This window comes from Strongylocentrotus purpuratus, unplaced genomic scaffold (assembly GCF_000002235.5).
Source record: "Strongylocentrotus purpuratus isolate Spur 01 unplaced genomic scaffold, Spur_5.0 spur5_scaffold_7, whole genome shotgun sequence".
Lineage (NCBI taxonomy): Eukaryota > Metazoa > Echinodermata > Echinoidea > Camarodonta > Strongylocentrotidae > Strongylocentrotus > Strongylocentrotus purpuratus.
Genome location: NW_022145613.1, coordinates 36,943,139 through 36,970,809, shown reverse-complemented (window position 1 = coordinate 36,970,809; position 27,671 = coordinate 36,943,139). Strand labels below are relative to the sequence as shown.

General features: G+C 37.2%; 2 protein-coding genes across 2 annotated transcripts; one reads left to right on the top strand and one right to left on the bottom strand.

The window, feature by feature from the left end:
* Positions 1-161: 161 nt before the first annotated feature.
* LOC579112 lies at positions 162-11,181 on the bottom strand. The gene is made up of 6 exons (XM_779246.5): positions 11,071-11,181; positions 9,631-9,992; positions 6,764-7,500; positions 5,875-6,139; positions 4,772-5,037; positions 162-4,334 (listed from the first exon to the last, which is right to left on the bottom strand). The coding sequence occupies exons 2-6, from the start codon at positions 9,976-9,978 to the stop codon at positions 2,546-2,548; spliced, it is 3,405 nt and encodes a 1,134-aa protein (XP_784339.3). The 5' UTR covers positions 9,979-9,992; positions 11,071-11,181; the 3' UTR covers positions 162-2,545.
* A 6-nt stretch (positions 11,182-11,187) lies between these two features.
* On the top strand, positions 11,188-27,122 carry LOC592771 (alanine--tRNA ligase, cytoplasmic). The gene is made up of 20 exons (XM_011684832.2): positions 11,188-11,282; positions 11,602-11,978; positions 12,468-12,656; positions 13,334-13,479; positions 14,222-14,413; positions 14,920-15,064; positions 15,359-15,504; positions 16,004-16,112; positions 16,672-16,822; positions 17,242-17,369; positions 18,584-18,734; positions 20,572-20,741; positions 21,413-21,526; positions 21,910-22,047; positions 22,523-22,773; positions 23,297-23,459; positions 23,971-24,165; positions 24,568-24,654; positions 25,072-25,179; positions 25,574-27,122. Exons 2-20 carry the CDS (start codon positions 11,619-11,621, stop codon positions 25,754-25,756), a joined length of 3,126 nt encoding a protein of 1,041 aa, XP_011683134.2. The 5' UTR covers positions 11,188-11,282; positions 11,602-11,618; the 3' UTR covers positions 25,757-27,122.
* Positions 27,123-27,671: the final 549 nt, after the last annotated feature.

Sequence of the window (27,671 nt, the reverse complement as noted above, 5' to 3'; positions counted from 1 at the left end):
CCGAGTCTTAAGTTTAAATCTTAAATGGTTCTTGAGATATTGTGATAACGGTCAAACGGGACGGACGGACGGACGTACGGACGGACGTACGGACGGACGTACGGACGGACAACCCGAAAACATGATGCCTCCGGCACCACCTTCGGTGGCGGAGGCATAAAAATAATGATGTACCTCAATGTATAATGAATTAACATAAAACTTTCAAGCTCAAATGCAACATGCTAAAAACATAACAAAAGATGATAGAGAAGAGGCATTTAGTGGCAAACACGTAAGCTACATGTAGATCACTTCATAATTAAACCACCTGTAGCATCTATAGTACACCCAGAACTGACTTTTTCATTCCCCAATATTCTTAATAAAGGTTTTAATAAAGAAATCATTTTGCACGACATTGACCTTTTCCAGAAGTTATATCACTTTTCATAGTAGTTGTCTTGTCTTCATAACTCCCAATGGAGAAAAAAATTATTTGTATTTAAATAAATTGCAGTAAGGTGCTAACACTTTCGTAACCAGGGGTCAGTTCCTCTAAACCATTATAAGTTGAGATACACGCGTTTAACAGCATTAATGCACGTTTTCATACAATGACCAAGAACTTATAGACCGACATGATTGATGGTTTCTAGAAACAGGCCTCAAGGTGTCAAACCGGCACACCTAGATTCTGTTGATTTGTAAAACATAGTTAGGTAATCAATGACTTTGTTCCTATTGATTATAATGGTGGGAAAAGAAATGGACTTTATCGTTTAAAGGGGAAGTACACCCTGATAATTAGCTGTATTAATAAAAGCAGAAAAAAAAAGAGAAACAAAGTTTTCACCTTTCAAGATACGTCAAAGATATGCCAATATGTGTTTGATTAATCTCATCTTCAAAAATTCTGAACAATCTTATTTTTAATCAGATTTTGCTCAAACTTTCACTGACCCGTTTCTCCAATGTTTCTACTTTTATTAAAACCAACTTTATACCAGGGAGGACTTCCCCTTTCATCATCTATGATCTATCTCATCATCACACAGTATTCAAAATCAAAGTTTATACTGCAACGATCACATTCCAAAATGATCACCTACATAATATAATAGTACTGTACAAGTACGTACAGAAGCATTCATCATGTATTGCTTAATTGTTCTAAGGCTACAATTCTTTGAAAGAATATTACATTCTTAACATGGCTAGACTATCACAATATACTAAAGTTAAAGTTGAATTGCAATTGAAAGGAAAAAATAATGAACACAAAAATTTAGCACCATACACATCAATGTGAAGCTGATTTACAATCCAATTTAAGACACAATTTGATCAATGACAAGATTACACAATCATTCATGAATCTGCTCCTAAGATGGATGCTTTAATTGCTTTTATACTAACACTTTGCCGTTCATGAATAATCAAGCTGAAATTCTATTTGATAATGCTTGGTTTGCGACATACTTTTGTGTATTTTTCAGTTCATAGCGCACACAATGTACACAATGAAAATCAGCATGTATATTTTGGGGGGTAATATCTGCATAAGAAACATGTACACGAGACATACAATACACTTTAAAATATTGTATAAGTGCACACATGCCTAAATGCTCTGTCCTATTCACACCCGAGGCATAGAGGATCCATACCCAAATTTGTACGGCTACATGACTTACATGTACGATGTATGAGTCTTAACAGCCAAATAGTCATACAATGTACATCCAACCAATATTTTAAGCACCATACATGTATATTTGTATAGTGTATCAGTTTTGGAAAGCATGTGAAAGCGAAAATGAAAGAGCAGGCGGAGCTAATAAAGTATACCGCACAATGTAGAGGCCAGGGAAAAAATACACGGGGGCTTGGGGCGAATTAGTACCCGAAATGCCCAACAGAGCCCCCGAAAGTCTTAAAAGTGCCCCCAAATTTTGCATAGAGTTCAATGCAAAACAAATTAAAGAGTGTTATTTTCATGCAAGCAAGCTTGAACAGTAGCCCACAAAATTTTAAAAGTAATTTTTTCCCTGGTAGAGGCTCGTTTCATTCAGTAAGTTGTAAGTTACCAAGTTCACATCATATACACCAAGATGCATATCAGTACATATAACATGAATCGCACTATTTTCACCATTCTGTACTACGGTAGATGTGTTCTACTATGTACAGGCAAGAGTTCAGCACGAATAAAATACAAATTAGACATGTGCTAGTACCAAACATAACATTTGAAACATATATTGACTTTGAGATTTTTCACCATGAACAAAAATGCCAACATTATCTTTTAGCCCCATGACTTTTAGAAGCACTGTGCATTACATTTAAGATTGTAAGCTGTGCTTCAAGTCAATGTTAAAATAGTGCATTATATGACCGAAAGATGATGATTGAAAAGCCTCAAGTCGATTAAAAAAATGGAGCTGATTTTTTGTTGCATTAGCCAAAGACAAGGACATTAATGGAATACATTATGAATCTGCATGAACGTAAGAAATCGACATAATAAATAGATATAAAAAAATTGGCTAGTAAAGATAGGTTAGTAATGCCCATAATCCAGAGTGGGCATCATGTTATATAGCTGAGCAGGATCTAATGTATGCATTAACTCTCTTTCACTTGGCACTGATGGCTTTGGCTGTGCAGGTGGCTGCTGGGGTACAGGAGGACTGACAGGAACAACAGCCTGGGCACTTCTTGACGACTTGGACCGTGAACGACTTGAGGAGGGGGGTTTCCCACCCGTCCCTTGCCATAGGTCAACCCCATGCTCTTTCTTCTTATGATTCTTCAGGCTGACATTATGGGTGAATGAACGGTCGCAGAAGTTACAGCGGTAAGGTTTCTCACCGGTGTGCTGCCTGCGATGGGCAAGCATGTTATGGAACTGGGTGAAGCCACGCCCACAATCAGGGCACACGTGGGGCTTTACTTTACGATGGACCAGTTCATGTTTCTCCAGCCCATGGGCCGAGAGGAATTTCTTACCACATATCTTACAGTCAAAGTCCCGGACTCCTGTGTGGCAGCGCATGTGAGAGTTCAAGCTGCACTTGAAGCGGTAGGCTTTGCCACAGATTTCACAGATGTGCTTGAGGACCTCTCCCATTCTCTTAGCCTGGTGAACTCGGACATGAGCCCTGAAAGCCTCTTTAGTAAACATCTTGCCACATTCTTGGCAAAGACGGCGTTCTGCATGGACAGCAAAATGGAAGTTCTTCTGACCGGGTCGAAAGCGAATGTAGTCATTACACTGCGGACAGTGAACAAATGTGACGGCCCACCTATCTATTTCCTCCCACTCCTTAGAAGGTTTTGTTTTCTTTCTCTTCTTTTTTTTCCCAGTCTCATCTTCATCCCTCTTCTGTTCTTCATCCCCTTCTTGCTCGTTGGTCTCATCTTCAGCCTCTTTGCTGCCATCATTTGACCTTGTATCAGTCTCAGGTGGAGGTTCACTTACTTCTCTTTCTTCATTCTCTTCTTCCTCACCTTTCTCCATCCTTTCCTGTGACACACCCTCATGATCCCGGTTTGTATTCTCCCCACTGTGTCTCATACTCATATCAACATAGGTGTTATCTTGGGAGGGGGCATGGTCAATCCCCACCATACTACCCCCTGGTATGTTGTACCCTTCCCCATGCTGCTCCTGTCTATGACCACCTCCTTCTCCTCCATCAATACCTATTTGCATGTTCTGTCCAAGTGATGTAATAACAGGTGGGTACTGTCCCCCACTCTTACCCCACTCTCGCCCATCCTCATAATGCTTTCTGTATGCAGGGATGGCATCATACCCCCGATTATGTCCCCAGGGCTGCTCCCCATGCATGATCTGACCTGAGGCCAAAGGTCTACTGTACATGTTTCCTTGCATTTTACCCCACTCATTTGTATAGCTCTCGTGAAGATGCCTCTTAAAGGGTGGCATCATCTCAAAGCGTCGTGCGTCCATCATATCCGGACCATAAGCCATTGTCCGATACATCTCGCTCTCTGCCATTCTGCGCTGTTCACTTTCCTGCATAGATGAATGTGGGTCAGGCAGATGGCCCAGGTCCTCGTATTGCTTCTCAGAGTCCTGGTACTGCTTCTCGGAACCATGAAAGTGTTTCCCTGCCTCCTGCCCATCATTGGAATTCTCATCTCCAGCAGGATTGTGATTGTCCGGTTCCTTTGGTTTCATATATTCAGAAGTATGAGTTGATTCAAGGTGGGACTTGAAGGCAGTGATTCCATCAAAGCGTAGGCAACAGATCTTGCATTCATAGCGTCTTGGAAGAGCATTCCAGTCAAGGTTTTTTAAAGTACTCATCAGAGATGGTCTCCTGAAAAATAAAAGGCGAAAGACAAAGAGTAGTGAAAATAACTTTCTTAGGAAATTCCATACAATTACCACATCCTGTGAATATGACTGCAAAGTTTAAGTAAATATGACTATTGTGGGGTTTATTTTTCAATTGCATCAATACAATCAACCCGTCATCAAAACTATTCAATCCACAAGACCCTAAACAGACTGAACATGTTCCCACAAACTGTATTACATCGAATTTCACAACAATCAAATTAAAATCACTATATGGAAATTAGTTATGGTATGAGATGTGAGAAAACATCTGAAAAAATGACAAAACTACACTTTTATACAATTATGTATCAAATTCATCTCCTGATTTTCTGTACTAAGAATATGCTTACATTATCTTCTTTGAATAAGAAAAGTTTGTTAAGTTATCAATAATAAGAAAGATTCCCCACTCACCTTCCTCCTCTGTGTATCCTAGGAGCTTTATTCTTCTTGTTAGTCTTGATGACTACTAGCTTTGGTTTAGGTTTACGTCCCCTCCTCCTCTCCTGTACTAAGGGCACCTCTCCATCTTCTTGGCCTCCTTTCTTCTGAGGTTTGGGCGATCTCTTGGGCTGACGTGGAAGCTTGGTGCTTGTCTTGGATTGTCTGGGGCTAGAGTTCACATCCATCAGCTTCCGTGGTCTTTGAGACTTCCTCTTGTTTCTTACTGGATTCGATGGCTATCAAAGAAAATCAAGAAAGTAATAACTGGATTGAAAATAACTTTAATATTTATAATGAATATATTGAAGTGGAATGCAGCATGCAGCAGCAATTATCCAGAGGTGGATAAATTTCTTCAGTACATTTAACATTTAATGCTAAAATGTAGATGATTCATTTCTTGAATATGCTGAAATAGAAGTACATATTTGAGCAAGGCTAGTCAAAATCCCTTGAAAAGATTTTATTAAATTGTCATATTAAAAAAAAAAAATTACATCCTGCGTTGGAATGCATTATAACAAATTAGATAACAAAAACATTCAGGTAAAATTGTCATCATGCCATATACAAGTGCAATAATTTTAACATCCTAAAATTTATTTCACATGGCAGGGCGTAAACAAATTGCACTAGTAGGATTAGTTAAGGAGAGAAAAATCAAATACTTTGGTCATGTTAAAAGGCACCAAAGCCTCTTAAAGGATGTATTGGAAGGAAGAGTGGAAGAGAGACCCAGAATCAACCGGGAAGAGAATGTCAAGAACTGGAGTGGACTAAAATTGCAAGAGTGCACCAGAATGGCAGAAGATAGAGTGAAATGAAGAGATGTTGCAATCAACCTCCGTACCGAGAGAAGATACTCAGATAGATAGATAAAATTTGTAGAATGCCCTTTCTAGCGAAATGGAGGAAGCAAATATAATTTTAATGGGAGTTATAAAGTCACCCTTTCCCGCCCCACAAGTGATGCCTCTAACTGGGTGACTGCATTATAGGGTCATCTTGCTGCCCACAATACTCTATTTTGATTCACATCACCATAAATGTCACATACTGTCATCGCGACCTACCTTATATGCTCCAAAGCCTTCATGTTCATGAGATGGATCATAGTCGTAGTCATCCTTTTCTTCAACAGGATCACCAAATTCATCCAGTTCATCATCAAGATATCCATCTGCCCATTCTTCAGGTTCATCAATGACTTTCACTTGCTTGGGTTTCTTGGGCTTCCGTTCATGTTTGTGGCCCTCTTTATCTTTCTTCTTGCGTTTCTGACCTTTTTTGACATCTCGTTTGGGAGAAATAAACTGCTGGAAATAGGTTCTGTCCATGCTGCAAAGATAGCAGAAATAGGGGGGGGGGGGGAGAAATATCATATGATTGATGAGAACCATATACATGTACATGCACAATATGTTCATGTATTACAAATAAACTGTTGGTCCATCACAACAGGTAAGGTATCAAAGGTATTTAATCAATTTGACCTTTTGATCAAACAGTATTCCTTTGCATCAACACTAAAAGCAAAACTCCCTTCTTTTCCTTATGGGGTCTGAATTGAGAGTTTTAGAGTATGTATCCATGGGATCTGTGTTTAAAATGTCAAAGTTTGGTAGTCCAGACCCTGTCTTATAAAGAGTTAATATCAATCGCAACTATGTACATGAGAGATAGAAGACTGCAAACTTTCTATTGATTAGAGGAATTAAGATTGATTTGGATCAATTGCAACTCTTTATAAGAAGGGCCCCGGAGTTCAATATGGGGACCCAAGTATATCAATTGCCTGTTAGTATCAAGCCCTACACTAAGAAAGTGACTGATAACAGCATCAATATCGCGTTCACAAATACAACTGGTCTGTTTGGAGTAATAAGGTTATTGAACCCTATACTCTTACACTGAACTAACCCCCTTCTGGTTCCAAACAGACAAAGTGGATAGTAAACTCACTGGTCCATCATGATCTTGGCTAGGTCCCTGTCTGCTTTGACCCCTAGGCTCTCCTTCCATGCATCCCATCGTCCAAGCTGCTTGCCGATCCTCATAACACGCATCTTCACTTTGCCTGGTTTGGCCTTCACAATAGGGGGCAGGGCATACCGTTCCTGCTGTGCCTTGGGTGAGGTGCTTCGAGTTCTTAGGCGCAGTTTGATCGACACTGGCCTTTCTATTATCTTGCCTTCATCACTAGGCTTTGGTTGTGGTGCTGCCGTGAGGAGATCACTGGTTTGCTCTACAGAGGAGGAGGACTGCTTCAGACGTTCCTGTTCCTTTCTTCGCAGCTGGTTTTGTGCACCATATCTGTGGAGATCTGACAAGAGGTGACCGCGTTGTTTGGCCTGGAACCGCAGACCCTGGATATCGTGCTCGATCTTGGCAACAAGCTTTTGCGTCTCCTTTATTCTATCTTCCTCATCGTCCTCATCCTCTCCTTCATCGTAGTCATCATCTTCCTCTTCAAAACCCCTTTGGGTCATCTCTCTAGGAGTGCCCTCAAGATCATTATCATCATTGTGAGTTGGGTGACTTTCTTCATGAATCCCCACATCCTCATCATCCTCTCTACTTCTAGCATCTATGTGTTCACTCAGTTCAAAGTTTGGTCGTCCTCTTGGTGAATGCTGTTCTTCACTCTCAGATTCAAAAGAATGGCGGCCTCTGCTCTGAGCGTGATCACGTGTCAAAACCTGGAATAAATCCAAACCAGACGGATATAAATACTAGGCCTGAGTCATGTCGGGATTTTCATAAACCGGGTCCCGACGGCCTTGTACCGATCGGGACCCGGTGTCCCGAAATCAGCTCGCAGGATTTGCCACTTGCCTCTATAAAAAGCGCATATCATCAGTATGTCCCTTAAAAGTGACCTTTTTTATCAATTAAATAAATCAACACATGCATACCTCGGCTCAGATCGGTATATTCTTCCATTTGACATTATTTTCATCCATGATTGGCGATGTTTAGTGCCATTTTCGTGCCTCTAAAAGTAAAAAAACTGGGGCAGAAATAGAAAGACAACATTCGAGCCGCCATTTTGATTTATGCAGGTTGAATAAATCTGGTCAAAAAATATGAATGTTAGAATAATAAAACGGCTTTCTAAAAATTTCGTCTGTACAATATACCGATCATATAATATTTTAAAGACAAAATAAATATTTATCTCTTATTTTAAACATCGCATGCTTTTTTTTGAAAGCTGAAAATTACTTGGTAATCAAGAGTTTCGATACGGATAGCTGTTGCAAGGCAAGTTCAGACTAGCATCGGGAAAATGCGAAGTGCTCCTCGTAATTAGCTGTAATGCGTGCCAGAACGAACCCAAACAAAGTCGTGATCGTAACGAGAAAAAAAATCATTAAAAACTACGAGAGCACAATTGGAAAGACAACTATTGCTCAAAATTACCATAATCAGATAGATAACTTGGACAATGAATTCAATAATCGCCCAAGAAATGCCACAGAAATTGTGATAATCGAGGAGTAACTGGGTACATTTTTATCGCAAGGGGCCTGCTGCAAATACTTGAATCCTTTGTTATACTGCTTTTTACTGTAGAGGGCGTTATTTGCCTCGTATAGCCTCGTGTTCAATTTAAACACGTGTAATTCGGATATTGCAGCAGGCCCTTCCGATAATGATTGTACCTATAGTAACTCCTTAAATATCACTATTTATGTGGCTTTCCTTGGACAACTATTGTTTTCTTCCTCCAAGTTAGGTATCTGATTACGATAATTTTGAGTAGTTGTCTTTCCAATTGTGCTCTCGTAGTTTTTAATGATTTTTTTTCTCGTTACGATTACGTCTTTGTTTGGGTTCGTTCTGGCACGCTTTACAGCTAACGAGGAACACTGCGCATTTTTCCGAGACTAGTCTGAACTTGCCTTGCAACAGCTATCCGTATCGAAACTCTTGATTACCAAGTAATTTTCAGCTTTTAAAAGCATGCGGTGTTCAAAATCAAAGAAAAAATATCTATTTTGTCTTTTAAAAATTATTCGATCGGTATGTTGTAAAGAAGTACTTTTTAGAAAGTCGTTTTATTATTCAAACATTAATGTTTCTTTCAACCTGATTTATTAATCCTGCCGAGAGACCCGGTCAGTACAGTAGCTAGCTAGCAGCTGGCAACAACAACCCCATAGGGCGAACTGCCTTAATTGCAACCCATATATTTATATCAGGATTGATTCAGGATGAGCTAGAATATGATTGGTAACAATTAAATACTTAAGTTTTAAGGTGGATTGATTTTAGTGGTGTGCAAAACTGCAATTTCTTACATATTTCGTTATTTTTTTCGGAGCGTCGGTTCTCAAAAAACGAAACCGGGACCCGACGGCAACGGTCGGGTCCCGGTGTGATCGACCGTACCGACTCAAGCCTAATAAATACTATACTCTCAGAATTGTTCATAGCTTTAGTCAAAAATGAAAGTCTGCCAATTATCAGATTACCGTACAGAAAACAGATTATAACTGAAATACTTGAAAGAATACTTTCCTACTAATAGAGCAAGTAAATAATTAGAAGTAAATAATTAAAAGGAAACAATAATTTTTTAACTTTAAATGTTGTCCTAACTGCAAGAGGTTAAAAATGAATTTACTCTCAATCAAAATCTGGTCCAAATAAAATAATTGAAAAGATTGCTTCTTAATTAAATTAAGCCATTTATCATCTGCCAGTAAAATGTATGTCATACACCAATCTATGTTCATCACTGAATGAAAGCAAAGAGAAAGAGTTAGGGCAATCTTGAAACAGTTGATAATAGATTAACCTGAACATTTTAATACTAATCTTACTTCTCTGTCTAAATGATCATCCTCATTTTCTTCTTCATCATCATCAGCCTCATCTCCAGATGATAAAAGAGATGAAACTGGCGAGCTGATTTCCTCCTCTTCCTCGTTCAACTTTTCATATTCCTCGTTTCCCCTCTCTTCTATTTCCTCCTCCTCATCTTCCTCTTCTTCTTTCACTTCTAACTTGTCATCATAACCTCCATTTGGTTGCAGGACGGCTGTGGATTCGCTCCCGTCTTTCCATGCCTGCTGCTGACCTGAGAGGTCAAAGGGGTGTCCAGGGTCATGGTTAGGGTCATGGTACTCCTCTGGTGATCCCATACTCAGCACTTCGGGAGGAGTGTTCATCCTGCTGCTGCACACTGAAAATATCAAGTCAAGATCAGTGTAAACTTACAAGATCATGATTGTAAGAATATCTTGGACATTATTTTGTTGGGTGTAGCAGGATGGAATTCATGTCTGTTTCGTGTCAATTTTCTTATCTTTTTTGGAGTATTTTTACTACAAACGCAGACTTATAATATACACTTTCTCACAGAATTCATGGCAAACTGCTGCACAATACAATTGCATACTGTACCGACGGTGGGGTGCAGGCGCACACGTGTGTTAAGATAGCGACCGTATTGATGAATTGCTTAGATTACAGTCGCTAACTTAACACACGCGAGCGCCTGCACCCCACCGCCGGTACGGTATGCAATTGTATTGTGCAGCAGTTTGCTGTGAAATCTGTGAGAAAGTGTATATTATAAGTCTGCATTTGTAGAAAAAATACTCCAAAAAAGATAAGAAAATTGACACGAAACAGGCAAAAAACACAACAAATTTTAAATCGTGACCATAATTTGTACAATTGATGAAGATTTAGTCTTTTGGTAGATCTATGTTTTAGTAGGATATCTCCACACCGGAGTTCTGGGTCAAAGAGTGGATAGACTTCTGAACTAGCTCTAACATTCAGAAATGCCTAATTTGATTCAGATTTTAGATTTCGCGCCACCTGCCTCCCTAACTTTACATTTTCTTATCATCTTAATTTTAAAAAAGTCAATCACATTCAACAATCAACGCTTGAAGTTATGCTTGCTCAGACCACCGCCATCATTCATTCACAGTCATAAGTCATTTAGTGTTTCTAAATTCGAACAAGCAGTGTAGGGCCAAGGCCAAGAAGGTCATCAAAATATAGCGCTCGCTCGCATGCATGCACGCCAGAGGACGAGGGTAGAGGTCAATCGCGTTCGCGCTGCACCCTTCCTCACTCGCTCAATACCCGTAACGGGGCCGGGGCTAGGCTAGCCCCGCCATACACTGGGCTAGCGTTCAACAATGAAATGATCTTGGGACGGGTCAATTCCGACTCAATTTCATCCAAAAATTCACAGCAATATCACTCTTAAGTTAATCTATCTTTATTCAAAGTCAACTGCTTACCCTGAATTCATCAAAATGGTATCCGATAATTGTAAAACAATTATTTTCAAAGGGTTCAAATGTCTTTTTAAGGTTGAATTCCCCTAACTAAACATTACACGAATTTGTGCCACAGAGGGCGTAACTTTCAACATGGCGCCGTCCATTGCCCAAAAATCTCAAAAATGAAAAGGTCAACAAAAGGCCGTGATTAGAGCAGATATATAATAAAGGTAAGATTGCATGTATATTCTTCAATTATGTTAATGATAGGAAATAATGCCGTTTACTCACTGATGTCAATTTTTCATGAATTTCCATAAAACAATTTCAGCTGGCGCGCTTGTAATGTATGAATATCCCGATTAGCTTAGCCAGCGTAGCCCGGTCGGTTTATCTTGATCCTCCGCTGAATACTGCGACCGCGCTGCCGCCAGCAGGGCCAGGCCAGGGTGGGGGGATGGTGTCGTGCACGCACACAGTTATTATCGTGCAAAGTTAATGGATGGAGGTAGAAACTAAAAAATAACTTGCCTTATTTATTTTTGCAAGCACTGCCAAGGTTGGAGATGTCGGGGCTCTGCTTCTTAACTCCTGCCAAGAAGATGGTGTTATTGAGAGCAGCAGGGAGGGTTCATCATTATCCTCTCTATCGCAGACTTGCCTCCCAACTATCAGCCAACCACATCTTGAGAAATAGCCCTTCAGAAAAACAAAAACAACATGTTGCCTATGTTCATACCAGCCCAAAGACTTCTGCTGGATCTCTGCGACCCGGGCAGAGTAAAGACTTCTTGCAGGCCAGCCAAGTTAGAAAGAAATTCCTGGACCACTTTCAAGGGCTAAATGATCATGTGTTTGTGCCTTCATCATCGGTGATTCCATACGGTGATCCTACGCTGCTGTTCACCAATGCTGGAATGAATCAGGTAGTACTATAAGGAATGAAACAAACATAAATGAAGTTTTAAATGTAAATATTTAAGGTATAATATTATATAATAATAAGAGATTACTACGTCTATGTTCTTGTCAGTGATTTATTTCTGTTGATTTTATATCATCCAAAATCATAGTTGATTCAATTGTACTTCAACAAACTAGGAAATGTGTTTCTAGCTTTATCATGGTATCTACATTACCTTAATTCATTATTTATATTTGAGAATGTTGCTGAATGATTTTTATCACAGTTTTGACATATAGAACTGCTTTTTTAATGATGTTAAGAATGATTTCAAATGACAATTATGTCTTTTGCCTGATATCTAGGTAAGATGTGGAACTGTTACTTGCTGTTGAAAAATATTTGTTATCTTCTCCAGATTGGTTCGGTTTATAATTTGTCTATCTGTTGTCCTTTTTAATTCCTCTCTCCATCTCATACGCCATCATAAATCATCTGCTGCCCTCTGTAGTTCAAGGACATCTTTCAAGGTACCATCCACCCTGACATGGTCCAGAACTGTTACCGTCGAGTAGTCAACAGTCAGAAGTGTATCAGGGTTGGAGGCAAGCACAATGATCTGGATGATGTCGGCAAGGATACTACTCATCATACCTTCTTTGAGATGCTTGGAAACTGGTCTTTTGGAGATTTCTTCAAGGTAATTGCAACGTCAAATGTACTACAGACTGACGCAGAATAATCTTATTATAGTACTATGTCCATATATGTGCAACATGGATTGGCCTGAGTACCGTTTCTTGAATTAAAACAAAAATTATCCTAAGAATTATAATGAATTGCCTCCATAATTTTGTTTTAGTTGTTCATTTGCCCATATTTTTTTCTAGATTCTTTTTCAATTGCGCTTTATTGGATAATGATTTATATTTCATGTATGTTTTATAATTCTGAACCTGAATTTAAAGATTGTGTGTGTATATAAAATAAAAAACAACAAAATATAACATAGAAAGGCTTGTCACCTTTGACTTTATATCAACAGATGCATACATGCCAACTGTTCAGATTAAAGAGGAACATTCCTCTTTTTGGGAGAAGATAATTATCATTTTAATGCAGGTGTTCCTCTTCCTGTACAAATTTGTCTGTAGTATTGAATAGGAGAGTTAGGATTGTTCCTCTTTTTTTTTTTAAATAGCATAATTTGTACAGATTTCTGATTTTCAAATGTTGGCATGTATGCAGATGCTACATGTAGAAGCACTCCAGATACTCAACAGCTCGTTATCAATTCTCTAGTATTTCAATACTATTCCTGCAGTTAGGCTAGCATACATGTTTATGTTTCTATGTTATGTTGTGTTATGATTCCAGAAAGAAGCCTGTACCATGGCTCTAGACCTGCTAACCAGTGTGTATGGGCTGCCCCTTGAGAATCTCTACTTTACCTACTTCAAGGGAAATAGTGAGCTGCAGCTAGGAGCTGATGAAGCTACAAGACAAATCTGGTTAGATTTAGGGTAAGCGGTCCTTTCCTCCAACAATCGTGATAATCTAACCAGTCAGGTACCTGGAAGTCATGTTGGTGACTTTTATCAAAGATGTTATGGGGTTGTGGTTAGAGTTATGATAAGCATCTGTGAAGTTCAGTAAATACAGGTGATACAATACACATCATGTAGAAGGGTGAATGTCATAAGATTAAAGAACTTATGATACATTTAATAGCAGTGTATAAAACTCTGCCCCCCCCCCAAAAAAAAAAAATATATATATAATAAATAATAATAAATAAAAACAATGAATGAATGAACAAATAAATAGATTGATAGATAAATGAATAAATAATTAAATTAATTAATGAAGAAACAAATAGAAATGTGTTGGTATTCCAGGTGGTGTTTCACACAGATCCTAAGTTGAAATTATCTCTAAGTTGGACTTAACAATTATGGAAAGCTGTTAGCATCTTTAAAAACATTTTGTAAAAGTTATCTTAAAAGGCATGAAATTTTGATTCAAATTATTCATAGTTTCTATTATAAAGGAGATTTCATGTTCTTGATGTGGAATTTATAAAAAGTCAAAAATATTTGAATTTTCACTATTTAATATATTTTATTTTAAGGCTACAAATGGCTCTCCATAATTTTTCAGTCCAACTTAGAATTAAGTTCAACTTAGGATCTTTGTGAAACACCCCCCAGGTCTATTGTCTTCAAGATTATGTTCTTTTTTTAATCTTTGCTTTCAATCCTCCAGAGTTCCTGAGGATAGAGTTCTTCCATTTGGCATGGCAGATAACTTCTGGGAGATGGGTGCTGTCGGTCCGTGTGGACCTTGTACTGAGATTCATTTTGATCGTCATGGCAACAGGAATGCATCACACCTTGTCAACTTAGGTGACCCAGATGTATTAGAGATTTGGAATCTTGTATTCATGCAGTTTTACAGGTATGTTTTCATCATGAAACTTTGAGATTTTTGAGAAATTTTGAAATTTGATTTAAGTATAATTGTTATTGTTGTTGCTGTTGTCATTGCTATTGATGGTGATGATTTCTTTCATATTCTGATACATTCTGAGGGAGAACAAGCTGTTGTTTCGAGATGAAAAACAGTACAAGCAGATGAACACAGGTACACTTAATTCTATTACATATCCATTTTGTAACTAGTTTATATTTGGATCTAATGAACTGACTGACCTACAGCTTTAACTCAAGTCTTATCCAAGGGGCTTCATGATAGAGGATGAATGCCTTTCCAAAGGGCCCAACTCCCCCAAGCTCAATTACTTGCTCCACTGATGAGCCAACACACCTACTGTTTGATTGATAGAGATATTTATACAAAAAAGTAAATGATTCAAATGTTAGCTTGCTTTGAGTGTTAGCATTGGGCTGTTTTTCTGCAAGGGATGCCATGTCAGGAATGTATATCTTGCTTGTGTATTTCAGGAATGAAGCTGGAAGTCTTCATGATCTCCCTAAGCATCATGTAGATACAGGAATGGGACTGGAGAGACTGGTATCTATCCTGCAAGGAGTGCCTTCAAGTTATGATACAGACTTATTCCAACCTCTTATCAAGAGATTAGAAGAGGTAACAATCTCCAAAGCCTACCTACAAGTCCATTTGATGGTCATGCACTTTAAGAATTATTAAGACCTCGGTGTAAAACCTTGCCTAAAATTTTAGTGTTAAACAATTTGTTTTGAGTAAGATTTTTCATCCTGGAACAGAAAAAAAGGTGCCCTCATTTTCCCATAGAATATATTCCATGCCAAATTTATCTCTTGAAAGTTACTAAACGACAGCTGTTCAGAAACTAAGTGGCACAGAAAGGGAAAACTTGTTTTCCCTTTAAAATAACAACTCCCTCTTGTTCCTTGATAGACCTGTCCAGTAAGACCCTACCAAGGTCTACTAGGAGAGAAGGACCAGGACCATATTGACACAGCCTACAGGGCAGTAGCTGACCATGCTAGAATGCTTACTGTGGCTATTGCAGATGGATGTAGACCAGACTCTCAGAAACGTGGGTAAGAACTTTGATTCTGGGAACGTTGCTACTGCAATCATAGGCTGTGTAGTTGAAGTATTAATATTGAAATTCTAAGTGTTATTTCTCTATGATGTTTTTTTTTAAAACTATTTTAAATAAAAAATTTAGCTCCTGAGTAGTTAGCTTTACAAAATGAAAATAGAACAACATATTTCTTAACTCAAATAAATTTAGCCCTAATCATTATCATCATGTTATGTTTTATTCTTTATATATATTCTATTCTTTATACCCCGGTAGGTAGAAAATAGGTCTTTTTACTCTGAGGGAAATAGTCATAAATTCTTAAGGCCAGGGTTATTTCAATTGTGTTTGTAGGTATTTGTGAATCATTCCAGATTGCAGATGGATATTTTATCAAAAATTGTCAATAAGAGGGCTGTTTAAATATTTCACATATTTTCACATGATACCCTAATGTCATTATGTACATAAATATGACAGAATGTGTTAATGTTTTTTGCTCCTACATGTAGGTATGTGATAAAGAGAGTGATTCGGAGAGCAGTGCGGTATGCTACGGAGAAACTTCAGGCCCCTCCTGGTGCCCTGGGGAGTCTAGTGCATCTGGTTGTAATCTCTCTGGTAATATAAACAAAGGTTGATAGATAGATAGATAGATAGATAAATAGATTGATAGATAGATAGATAGAGAGAGAGAGATAAAAAGACATGAAGGCAGACAGACAGACAGACAGACAGATAGATAGATAGATAGATAGATAGATAGATAATCTATAGATAGATAGATCCCGGTAGATAAAAAGATATATTTTTAGTTAAGAAGATAGATGTGTGGCTGTACAGACAGATGGATAGATAGATGGATTATAGCAAAATATAAATTATTATTAACATTTATAGATTTTTGGTAGAGTGTAAGTTACAGATAACATCTGTAGATCTATGTAAGGAAAATAATTTACCTACCCGTATGTGTACTGAAGGTAGTTTAGAATGAGAGATGCAATAAATGAATGTAGATACAAATAGATTGAAATGTGTATGTCGACAGACTAAGAAATATTTGAAAACTTGGAAAAGATGCAGTGCAGTAGTATCCAGGTGCCAAAAAGGTTAAACATTTTTCACTTCATCCTTTGCGTTATTATCACTCATTGATTTGATTGTTTGGTTGTTCTAGGGAAACACATACCCTGAATTGGAAGAGGATCCTGTGTACATCGCTGATGTAATCAACAACGAAGAGGAACAGTTTTTAACAACTCTGAAGAAAGGAGAGAAGTATCTCAAGAAAGCAATAACAGAACTCAGCCCACGTACAGTACTACCAGGTAAACATACATGCCCCCTTGCCCCCCCCCCCCCAACATACTAAAAAGATAAGATGAAGTGAATAACAAATAAAATAAATAATAATAATAATGATAATAATTAAATAAATACATAAATAAATGAAATATAAATAACAATATTAATGATAATACTAACAGCCATCCAGCTGCAAAGATATGTTTTTAAATACATCTTGAATCTTAATTTGAACATCAAATCAACCTGCACTCTGTTCCATCTATCTTACTAAAAGATCCTGATTTGATACGCTCATCAAGCAATTAAAGGTGTTATAATGAAGAACATTATGAGGAGCAGACAGCTCAAGTTTGTCATAAAATTAAAAGAGAAGCAGAGGGAGACATCATATTAATTGCATAGATTTTTTCAATGATACTATCCATCTTGCTTGTTAAAGGTGACATTGCTTGGAAGATGTACGATGCTTATGGGTTCCCTCTTGACCTGACGACCCTAATAGCCGATGAGAATGGACTCGGTGTGGACATCGAGGGCTTTGAGAAGTCTAGACTAGAGTCAAAGGAGGTATGTTACAAAGAGTGGTCTTAATTCATTACTTGCTTTGGTCTACAATAGAACATACACATGGATTGCCACAGTTAAGCTTTTTCACACATACAATGCGCACATCCTATGTAAACAAAACAAGAAATAAAGTCTTAATTTGAGGCAAAGTAGGTTGTAGTCAGAGAAGGATGAAGTACATTAAGGTAAATTTCCTGTTGTGGATATTTGTGCTGATTATGTAAAATATTTATGAATATTTCTGGAGAGTAGTATCAGAAAAAAGGTAAATTTTTAAATTCACTTTAACCCTATCTAGCCCGGGGGGGGGGGGGGGGGGGGGGGGGGGGGGGGGTGGGCTTTAGAAGCCCCCCCCCCCTCGACATTTTTCGCGATAATTTTTTTTAACACAAGAAAATCTTGCACTGAAATTTTGTGACTTTTTTCTTTCAAGTCTTGCGCTTCTTTTGAAAGAAATTTTTCGAAAATTAGACCTACCATTACAAAGTCACGTGTCCTTTTGTCTTTGCATGTCAGCCCGAAAATCGCTCATTTTTGTGATTTGTGTACAAAACTTATGGAAATCTCATTTTTCAAATAAAGAGATAAAACATTGGTTATTTGGTCTTGTTTATAGTTTAGGTGGTTATTTTGGGGTCAAAATAGTTGAATTATAGTTGGAAATGAAATATAACAACAAAAACATTAAAATACATAAGTTAAAAAAACAAAGAAATACATAAGAAATTATCAAAACAATAGATAACATAAGGAATAACCTTGGTTTTTCAATTTTTTGTGTTGTATTATTATTCCAAATGGTCTAACAAATATATGTAGTGAAAAAGAATGCTTAAATATGAATAATGTCTGATTAATGGACAAAAATGTTAATTTTATGACCTTATTTGCATAAATTACCATAAATATGCAAATGAGTGAATTTTTCAAAAAACCGAAATTACCATAGTATTCTATACACTTCACTTGACATGTATGCAAATTTTCGCGGCGACCGGTCGTTTCACGGCCGAGATCATAGGGCCCCCCCCCCCCCCCCCCCCGGGCTATGCAGTTTCAAAATAGCCGGGCTATATAGGGTTAAGTGTCTGCCCCTTTTCTTCTAATATTCTGTAACTGATCATGGTTTTGTGAACATACTTAACATAATATCACATACAATGAATGCATTGGCTTACTTTATTCTTTATTTAATCCTTTATTGAATGTTTCAGATCACCTCGAGAGGAGGTATCAAGAACCAGCAGAATCTATCAAACATCAAGCTAGAAACAACAGACATCAGTCATCTACATGAGCTGTCTGTCAAGGACACAGATGATTCCTATAAATACAACTACCAGCATCATAGGCGTGGCAAATATAGTAAGCATCAGAGATGATTCCTATGAAATTAATTATTAATAATAATACTCAGTTTTTATATAGCGCTTATTACTATCAGTAAGTGCTTCCAAACTTGGAGATTATTACCCAGGCTTAAACTGTGCTGCCATTAGAATAAGAACATGGAAAGAAATATGAATCCCTGATTTTTATTATGAAGCTGAGTCCATGACAGAAGCATGTCTCCATGATGTAACGAAAGGAATTACCCTAAGATGATCAATTGCACAATAAATAATGAATATTACCACTTACCGTATTTGCCGGCGATAAGGCTGCAGCACCGTATAGGCCGCACCCCCGATTTTAACATTTAAAAAAAAAAAAAAAAACTTTTTGTCGAAGTCGGGATTTGATCTCTTGCGTATAAATGTTGATTTGACTAAAATCACCGCCTTAGACCGCTCGGCCATCCCGCACTGATGCTAGCTTACGTAGTTTTTTGTGATCTATACATTGCGCCTCTCTCTTGTGTATTGAAATGGATTCAAAATAGCGACTTCGCGTGCTGGATGCTTCGCAGGAGCTCCGTTAAACGGGCCCTTCTTTACTTTTGCAATGCATTGGCACGAACTTAGATCAAGATCAAGATGGTTTTTTTTTAAAGTTTATTTTCGTCTTCATGTCAACAATGCAAGATAAAATTGTTGGTAAGATGTGTGGAAATGTATAGTTATTGTATCGTTTGTAGATCTAGTCACATATGTGCAAATTCGTGCTGGTTTTGACTTCCTTTTTAAAAAAATTTTTTACTCTTTCGTCGCATAGGCCGCACCCGACTTTTTGATATTTTCTCTTCCAAAAATACTGCGGCCTTTACGCCGGCAAATACGGTAATGATTTAGCAGATGTTCATATAAATTAAGTGAAGTAAGCTGGTATTCAGAAAACATCCTTTGAAAGTAAGGAAATCTATTTTTAAACCAATCCACCATCATGTTGCCTTTAAAAGGGATAGAACACATAATGTGACTTGATGGTCAGTGTAGTGGAAGGTCGTCTATATGGAAAGAAGACGAAAGGAAGACCTCTTACATGGTTCATAGATGGTATTATTAGAGAATGTGGAGTAATACCTTGTATGTAACAGAGAAATTAAGTGGTTGGCTCAAGATTGTGGCTCGTGGATTGACATTTTGTCGTAGAAATTGATATGTTCACTAAGCATGTCATTTTACAGATCACTATTGATGATGATGATGTTGCAATTTCATCACTTTAGACTCGATTTCAACTGCGTCAACGATCGTTGAATATTGTAAAGTCGCAAGTGCTTCTAATATGTTCATTTGAACCAAATTCATGACCCCATACCAAAACTTTGTATTTTCTTTAGGTATAATTATAACATTGACGATGACTATCTAGAACATACTTTTGATTATGCTGTTGAACAGTAGATAAAAACACATATTTTTATGTGCAGTGCTGATAATTTCCAAACGGGAATAGCAAATCGGTCGATTGTAGTCAACACACATTATTTTAAACCTAACGTAATATCAGCCTTGAGAGGGAGCTATACAACATAAAGAGTTTATTATTTACAATTTCATCACTTTAGACTCGATTTCAACCGCGTCAACGATCATTGAATATTGTAAAGGCGCAAGTGCTTCTAATAAGTTCATTTGAACCAAATTCATGACCCCATACCAAAACTTTTTATTACCTTTAGGTATAATTATAAGATTTACCATGATTATCTAGAACATACTTTTAATATGTGCTGTTGAATAGTAGATAAAACACATATTTCTATGTGCCATAAAAGTTATCCCTTTTTGTCATTCCTTGTCAACTTTTCCTGCCTTAGCTTTCCCTCGTATTCACGCTCACATCTTAGCCTTGAAGACACCCGAGGGGTTTGTGGAGAGCGCCTCCAGTGGTGAGGAATGTGCAATCATCTTAGATAGGACCACATTCTATGCCGAACAGGGAGGCCAGCAATGGGATGAGGGATCCTTCGTATCAGCAGATGATGAAGTAAACATCTTTCCTTTTCTAAATCTCTTCAGGCAATCTTTGTAGATGTACGCATACTTGTTTTTTTGTGCTCTTTCTCTCTCTCTCTCTCTCTCTCTCTCTCTCTCTCTCTTTCTCTCTCTCTTCCTTCTCGAAATTCCCTCCCACACTTTATAAAGACATGCTCTTTGCTCTTTTTCTCTTTATCTCTTTCTCTCCCTCTTTCTCTCTCTCTCTCTCCCTCTTTCTCTTCCTCCTTAAAATTCCATCCTGCACTTAATGACATGGTATTAGCCGCTATATAAATATCTTGATTATTTGTCATTGCTATTACTATCAGAGATGTATTTTGGTGTATAGTCATTGAAGAAGATTATTTGATTTTGATTTACAGATGATTTATAGAGGAATTCTTCTACGATTTTCCGCCTTTTCTCATATTCTCTGACTGTTAAAATTGGTATGGACATTTCTTCAGGGTTTGAATAGTGTTTAAATTCATCTGCAATGTGAATAATTAAAAATATTTCAAAAAATATGTATGAAGCACATTATACTGACCGTTCTTCCTGTATCTTTAATGCTTGTAGAGGGGCTTTACTGATAAACGATACACAGTGCTTACCGCCTTATTTCAGGCAGACAACGATATGTATTCCAGGTTTTATTCATGTAATCTATATCCTTTGTAGGAGCTGATGTTTTCTGTTTATGATGTGCAATCTTACGGTGGATACGTTCTTCACCTAGGGACTACAGCTGAAACGGTTTCTATAGGTGATCATGTGACATTGTATGTCAATGAGGTGAGTGAAAGGAATTCAATTCATTAAGGAACTTAACAGTGTTTGATGTAACTTTGTACTTCACCCTGTCATCATCTTATTTTCTTTCACTTTATCTTTATGTCTTCTTCTTTTGTTCTTTTTTCATCTTAGTGTCTGCTTGTTTCCCTTGTATCCTCCTTCTTTAGCTTCTCCTTTTTCAATCTTACCTCTCCCTTCTTCTTCATCATTTATTCTTCACCTAATCTTTCTTCTGATTTTCCTTTCTTGTTCTTCATTTCTTTTCCTTCCTTCTTATGATTTCGATATTTTTCATTTAAATTTGTATTCATTTCCAAACTCTTGCTGATCTCTCTCTCTCTCTCTCTCTCTCTCTCTCTCTCTCTCTCTCACTCCATCTGTAGGAAAGAAGAGAGAAGCTGATGAGGAACCACACAGGAACCCATATCTTGAACTTTGCCCTTCGACAAGTCCTGGGTCACATTGAGCAGAAGGGGTCATCGGTGGCGCCAGACAGGTTCAGATTTGATTTCAATGCTGAGGTAATTATGGTGGATGCCACAGTATCTTATCTACATAATCGGACATTAATGATGATGTAGACATATTGGAAAAGTAAAATGAATGAATCCTTTTTAACCTTGCTTTGCTACCAGGGGTTCTTTTATTTTAAAAAAAATGCTGTGTTCTATGGTATGAAACATAACAGTCATTGAACCTGCTTTGAATTTCAAAGAAGTAAGACATGGTTTAAAACAAAAAATTGTTAGATATAATATGATTTTTTTTTATGTTTTAACCATTTTTCCTTCTGTACTCCTACAATTCATTAATTTGATGTGTATTTGAAAGCGTAGTATTTATAGGATATGCAGCATTCTGTCAGGTAAATTATGTTCAAATTGGAGCTCAGTGGCAAAAAAAATAATCTGCCAACTGAGCCATTTCAACTCCTAAAATGTTGTCCTGTCTGAAATGTTCTGTCTTTATTTGTTTGTGTATTGTTCTTGTATTTAGAAGTCAATATCGGACAGACAGCTGCAGCAGATCTCCAGCATAGCCAACAACCTTATATCCAACTCCCTTCCCGTCCATCAAGAGTCCATCCCTCTGCAGAAAGCCCTGGCCATTGAGGGTCTCAGGACTATGACCGGTGAGACCTACCCTGATCCTGTCACAGTGGTCTGTATCGGTCATCAGGATGGTCAGTTAAATGGGGACATGACCAAGCTTGGAATGGAGACATCGCTGGAGCTCTGTGGTGGAACGTGAGTTTCTCCTCCTACCCATTGAATACGATATATAATTTGTATTTTCTTGCTATAGTTATCTCAGGCTTTGAACAGGCTAACAGCTTAAATTCTGTGTTATATAACACAATGATTTGTAAAGTTATTTGAATTTGTTTGGAAGCAAAAATAATTATTAATAATTCATTGTGGTACATGTAGAACTGGGAACTGTAAAAGAAATAAAAAATAGAAATAGCCAAGTTTACAATTTGTTATATCTTTTTTCTGCTTAATTACTAATTAACTATTGTACTGAAATTAATCTACTTATTTTTCACAGCTTGGATAATATTGCTAAACATTTTTAATATATGAAGCTTGGATTTTTTTACTTGTAATATGATAAACTAATATTTCACTTCTAACACGGGCATGTCACTTTAAGGTAAGGCAGCAAAGGAGTCATCATATTAGAAGGCTAGACTTGGAAATATGTGAACCTAGCTTCACTATTTTGCTATTTCTATTTCTTCATGTTTTTCCTCTCCCTCACTCAAAGGCATGTTGAGAACACTGGTCACATTCGCAGACTGGTCATTGTATCTGAGAAGTTGGTCAGTAAGGGTGTGAGAAGACTGACCGTAGTGACCAGTAATGATGTCATGTTAGCCGACTATACATCCAACAAGTTTCTTCAGAGACTCAGCCAGCTTGAGACAGAGGTCAGAATGGTTTTCACTTCTTTATTCATAAAGATAAAATATCAAGGGTGTTCCTGTATATCTCATGTGTTTATAGAGAACTGTAAACAAAACAAAAAAAGTTTATTTATCAAAATCACACAAAAAAAGAGTTACAGAATCGGTGAAAAAATTAAAAAAACATAGAAACAAAAAAATAAACTAAAATCCAAAACAAAGCTTTTGTAATTAATTTCATGCCCATGGGATAAACATTATCTTTCTTCTCCAGATAAGATGAAAATAAACTTCATTACACTGCAGCTTAGAATTGTAGATATATCTTGCTATTAAATAAAATCAAATAAATCTGACCAAGGATCCCTTTTTTTGCGGGGGAGGGGGGGGGGGGGGGGGGGGGACTTACAAAACCTACCCGCTGTGGAATCTGATATTATGGTACCATTAAACATTCTTAAAGTCCACTAGACCATAACCTGGACAGTGCTGATAGAGAATGTTATTTGTCATTTCTTTTTTCTTTTTTGAACAGGTCTACAATGCATCAACCTCAAACAATCCAGAGATGAGGGATGATGTGATAGCATCTCTAGAAAGCCTTGTAGAGGACCTTGAAGGGGCTCACATCGATCTCTGGAAGAAGAGAGAGATGAACAGACGAGTCGCTGACATGCAGAACAAGCTCAAGAAAGCTGACAAACTCAACAAGAAATCAGTCATTAAACAGGTCAGCTCAATTTCACAAATCATGCAGTTGAATTTGAATAAAATATGCTAATATATAATGACCAGTCAAATGAGAAGTCATCAAAATTAGTCATGATTAGTCGACACATCTTCTATACGTCAGATATGGAAAGTGTTTTCAGAGAACTTGTTTTGGAACAGAGAGACTTGACATGAGGCATGGTATTGAAATTTACTATAATATTTTAACATTTTAGAGATAATAATCATTCAACTAATATTCTGAAATGGACAGGAGAATATATTCTTTACCTCTCTTCCCTCAAGCGACACCCAAATTGTTTTGTTTTTTTCCCTTTTTTTCTGTCAGAATTTTTCTCCTTTTGAAAAAGTGTGGATGTACCTTATAATAGAATCAATGGTGATTTTACCTCTACTACAGGTTGCTAAAAGACTTCATGAAGAGTTCAGAGAAAAGAAGAGTGAGGTTTGTTTAGTAGGAGTGACAGGAGATAGCATTGATAATAAGGTGAGTAGATGTTTGATTAGTGTAGCCCCTTGTTACTTAAACAGAGCATGTAATTTCTGGGAAAGGAAATGGAAAGATATGATTTTCTTGTAAAATTACTGTTTTATTTTATTTTATTTTACATACCAGGATAGGGAAAATGTCCAAGCGAAAATATAAGCTCTGCTTTTCAGAGAAGAATTCAAAGATATTTGCAGAAAGGTCCAACATTAAATTTGGAAATCAAGGTTTGTCATTTAGGAAAAAGAAAGGACCTAAAAAAAAGGTCTAATCTACTTTTCTCACATGTTCTGCCAAAGTTAAGAGAACTATGTGAATGATACAGGTTTAAAATTTCTATGAGCAAATATTTCTAAAGTGGCTGTGCTTATATGAACTGTTATTCAGTGCAGTGTTTCTGTCTCAAATTGTCTTCAGGTGCTGTTGAAGGTACAGCAATCATTGGAAGATGAGTTTGGGTCAACTCCCCTCATGCTTCTTAGTACAGATAAGGAGAAGGCTTATTGTATCTGCAGAGTACCTCAGGTATCTTAACTCAACTTGTTTCATGTTTTAGTATGATATGAAGACACAAATGTCTAGTTAAAAATGAGTTAACACTCACATATCATGCAATAAATTACACCTTCAAGATTCTTTTCACCATAACATAATTTTATCACTCAGTTTATGAATAGAGATGTTATACGATGCTATATAAGTGTGATATACAGTAATGTCATTTTAAATAAATAAATTGATGATAATAATGATGAAATATGGTCTTGTTTCATACCAGGGCAGCCTCATCATTAATAATACTGCTCATCATGAGGGCCCTGCAATCATATTATTTCCCAAACTTTAGCCCAGCTACCATTATAAGATGATCAAACATTCAAGGAATTTCTTTGTTTTTGTTTTTTTGTTTGTCCTGCAGGAGTTAGTTTCCAGGGGATTACATGCTAGCCAGTGGATGGACTCTGTCATGGGTGAGATGGAAGGAAAGGGCTTCGGCTCGGAGACGTTTGCTAGGGGGCGTGGCTTAGCACCATCCAGCTTGGAGGAATGCGCGAAGAAAGCAAGAAGTTATGTAGTTCAGAGACTCGAGGAGGATACGTAGTGTTTCATGCACTGCAATTTGAATTTGAAGTTATATGCTTTTTATTTATTATGTCATATTAGAGGACTCATTGTAGAGGGAGATGCTGACGTTGAATAGATGTGTGCTATCTTGATGACTTCATATATGTATGGCAGGATGTGGCATTCTATCATATGTAGTGTCACAGTTTAGACAAATGCATATTCAGGATGTGGTAAGAGGGGAAGGGTAGATACAATGCTGAAAAATGGGTTTAACATTTGAAAAGGGGGCGGAAGGAGGCAATGCGAAGAGGCAATGTGTACATTTTAGTATGCCACATTGGCTGTTGCAGGGGCCTAAACTTTTGTGCTCCTACCCTAAATCTGCTACTGCCCTATAGAGGCATGGGGTGTTCAAAGAGCAAAATCATGAGTGAACATGCATGTTGAAAGGCAAGCGAGGGACGTTTGGTCTTCCGGCTCCAATGCATGCCTACATAATTAAGTAATTACGCGTTATGCCAGGGGACTAATGTACTTCAATACTTGCTTTGTGATAAACCAGAATTGACATGATGAAGTTATGATGATAGCTCCCCAGTGTGTCTGTGGCAGACATTCTGCTTTTGATGTGGTTAGGTCATGAAGGGGCAAGGTGTTTCTATCAACATGAACCAATTAAATTGTATGCCTAAGTTTATATGTAGTACATTACTACAAATGATTCAGTCTTTGTTTATATATTTCTTCATGTAACTGAAACATGTCTTTTAAAAGAAAGAGTTGGCCTGCATATTGCCAAACAGGCCTCTTAATTACATGGCTGATATGCATTGTGGTACAAGGCTGGTATCCTTATTATCATGAGAATGAATTTATGGTGATGAATAGTTACAAGACATTGATAACCCCTGTGTGTGTGCAAGATCTTGTATTATCAATTATGTGTTTGAAGGGATTGAATCCTTGTGAGAATGTACTTATGAAAATAGAAAGTTGTGAACGTTAATTAACTATAGAATTATGGTTTGTCTTTATCAAAACTACATTTCAAATGAATCTTTGAAATGGATAGTGTGTAGCGTTTTCTAAAAGAGATTCAAGATAGAATCTTATATGTAGTATATTACTACAAATGATTGAGTCTTTGTTTATATATTTCGGATTTAAATCTTGTGATAAATGTGGCTATATCAAAGTATCTTCTGGTCAGGGTGTTTGCAATCACACATACAAATCTTCATGTGGTTGTAGGTCATACATTCTGGTGATGATTGCCGTACCGTGCTGTCACTAAACTCAAAACTTGACCTTAAACTAAATTACACCCAAGCCCTAGTCCTGTAAGAAGCCAGGAGCAAGTTATTGGATCACTTTTATTTGGGATAAAAACAGGGTATTAAGAAAAATTAGGTTATCTCTTATTTATGTATTCTTTAAAATAGGTTGGTTACGTTTCTCTGTTTTACTCCTTTCCCCCATCCATCTACAATTTCTTCCTCCATTTAATTTCTACTTTTATGTTTTCAACTTTGCAATCACGTTACTCTAATGAATATTGATCTGTACTTAGGTTCATTGTTTCCCTCCATCTTTTTCTTTTCTTTCTTTTCTTTCTGAAGTATTTGAAAACCTATTATGCCCACACTACTAAATGTTAAAATAAATATTATGTGCTATGCAATTATATGTTTTATGACAATAACGATTTCTTTGTCTTTCTCATACGGTTGATAGGTTAGAGGTTGTCCAGTACACAACAATTTATTTGTGACCACAGAAATAGGGACGCTGTTTCAAAATCTAGTACACTGTAGTACCAAGTTACAATAATGGATATAAGCTAATGAAGTCATTGAATTTGATTGGCTTTGAGCAAATTTTGTTGTAGAATTATGGCCTGTGTTATTCATAGTTAGTGTTATGAAACAGGGGTAAGGTGTAATATACAT

Bases quoted from the DNA above. Each gene is read 5' to 3' on its own strand.
- LOC579112 (XM_779246.5), bottom strand. From the start codon at position 9,978: ATGAACACTCCTCCCGAAGTGCTGAGTATGGGATCACCAGAGGAGTAC. The intron at 6,140-6,763 runs GTGAGTTTACTA...CTATCTTTGCAG, and splicing joins GCCAAGATCATGATGGACCA to CATGGACAGAACCTATTTCC. The intron at 5,038-5,874 runs GTAGGTCGCGAT...TTTCTTTGATAG, and splicing joins AAGGCTTTGGAGCATATAAG to CCATCGAATCCAGTAAGAAA.
- LOC592771 (XM_011684832.2), top strand. From the start codon at position 11,619: ATGTCGGGGCTCTGCTTCTTAACTCCTGCCAAGAAGATGGTGTTATTG. The intron at 17,370-18,583 runs GTATGTTACAAA...TGAATGTTTCAG, and splicing joins CTAGACTAGAGTCAAAGGAG to ATCACCTCGAGAGGAGGTAT. The intron at 24,166-24,567 runs GTCAGCTCAATT...CCTCTACTACAG, and splicing joins AGAAATCAGTCATTAAACAG to GTTGCTAAAAGACTTCATGA.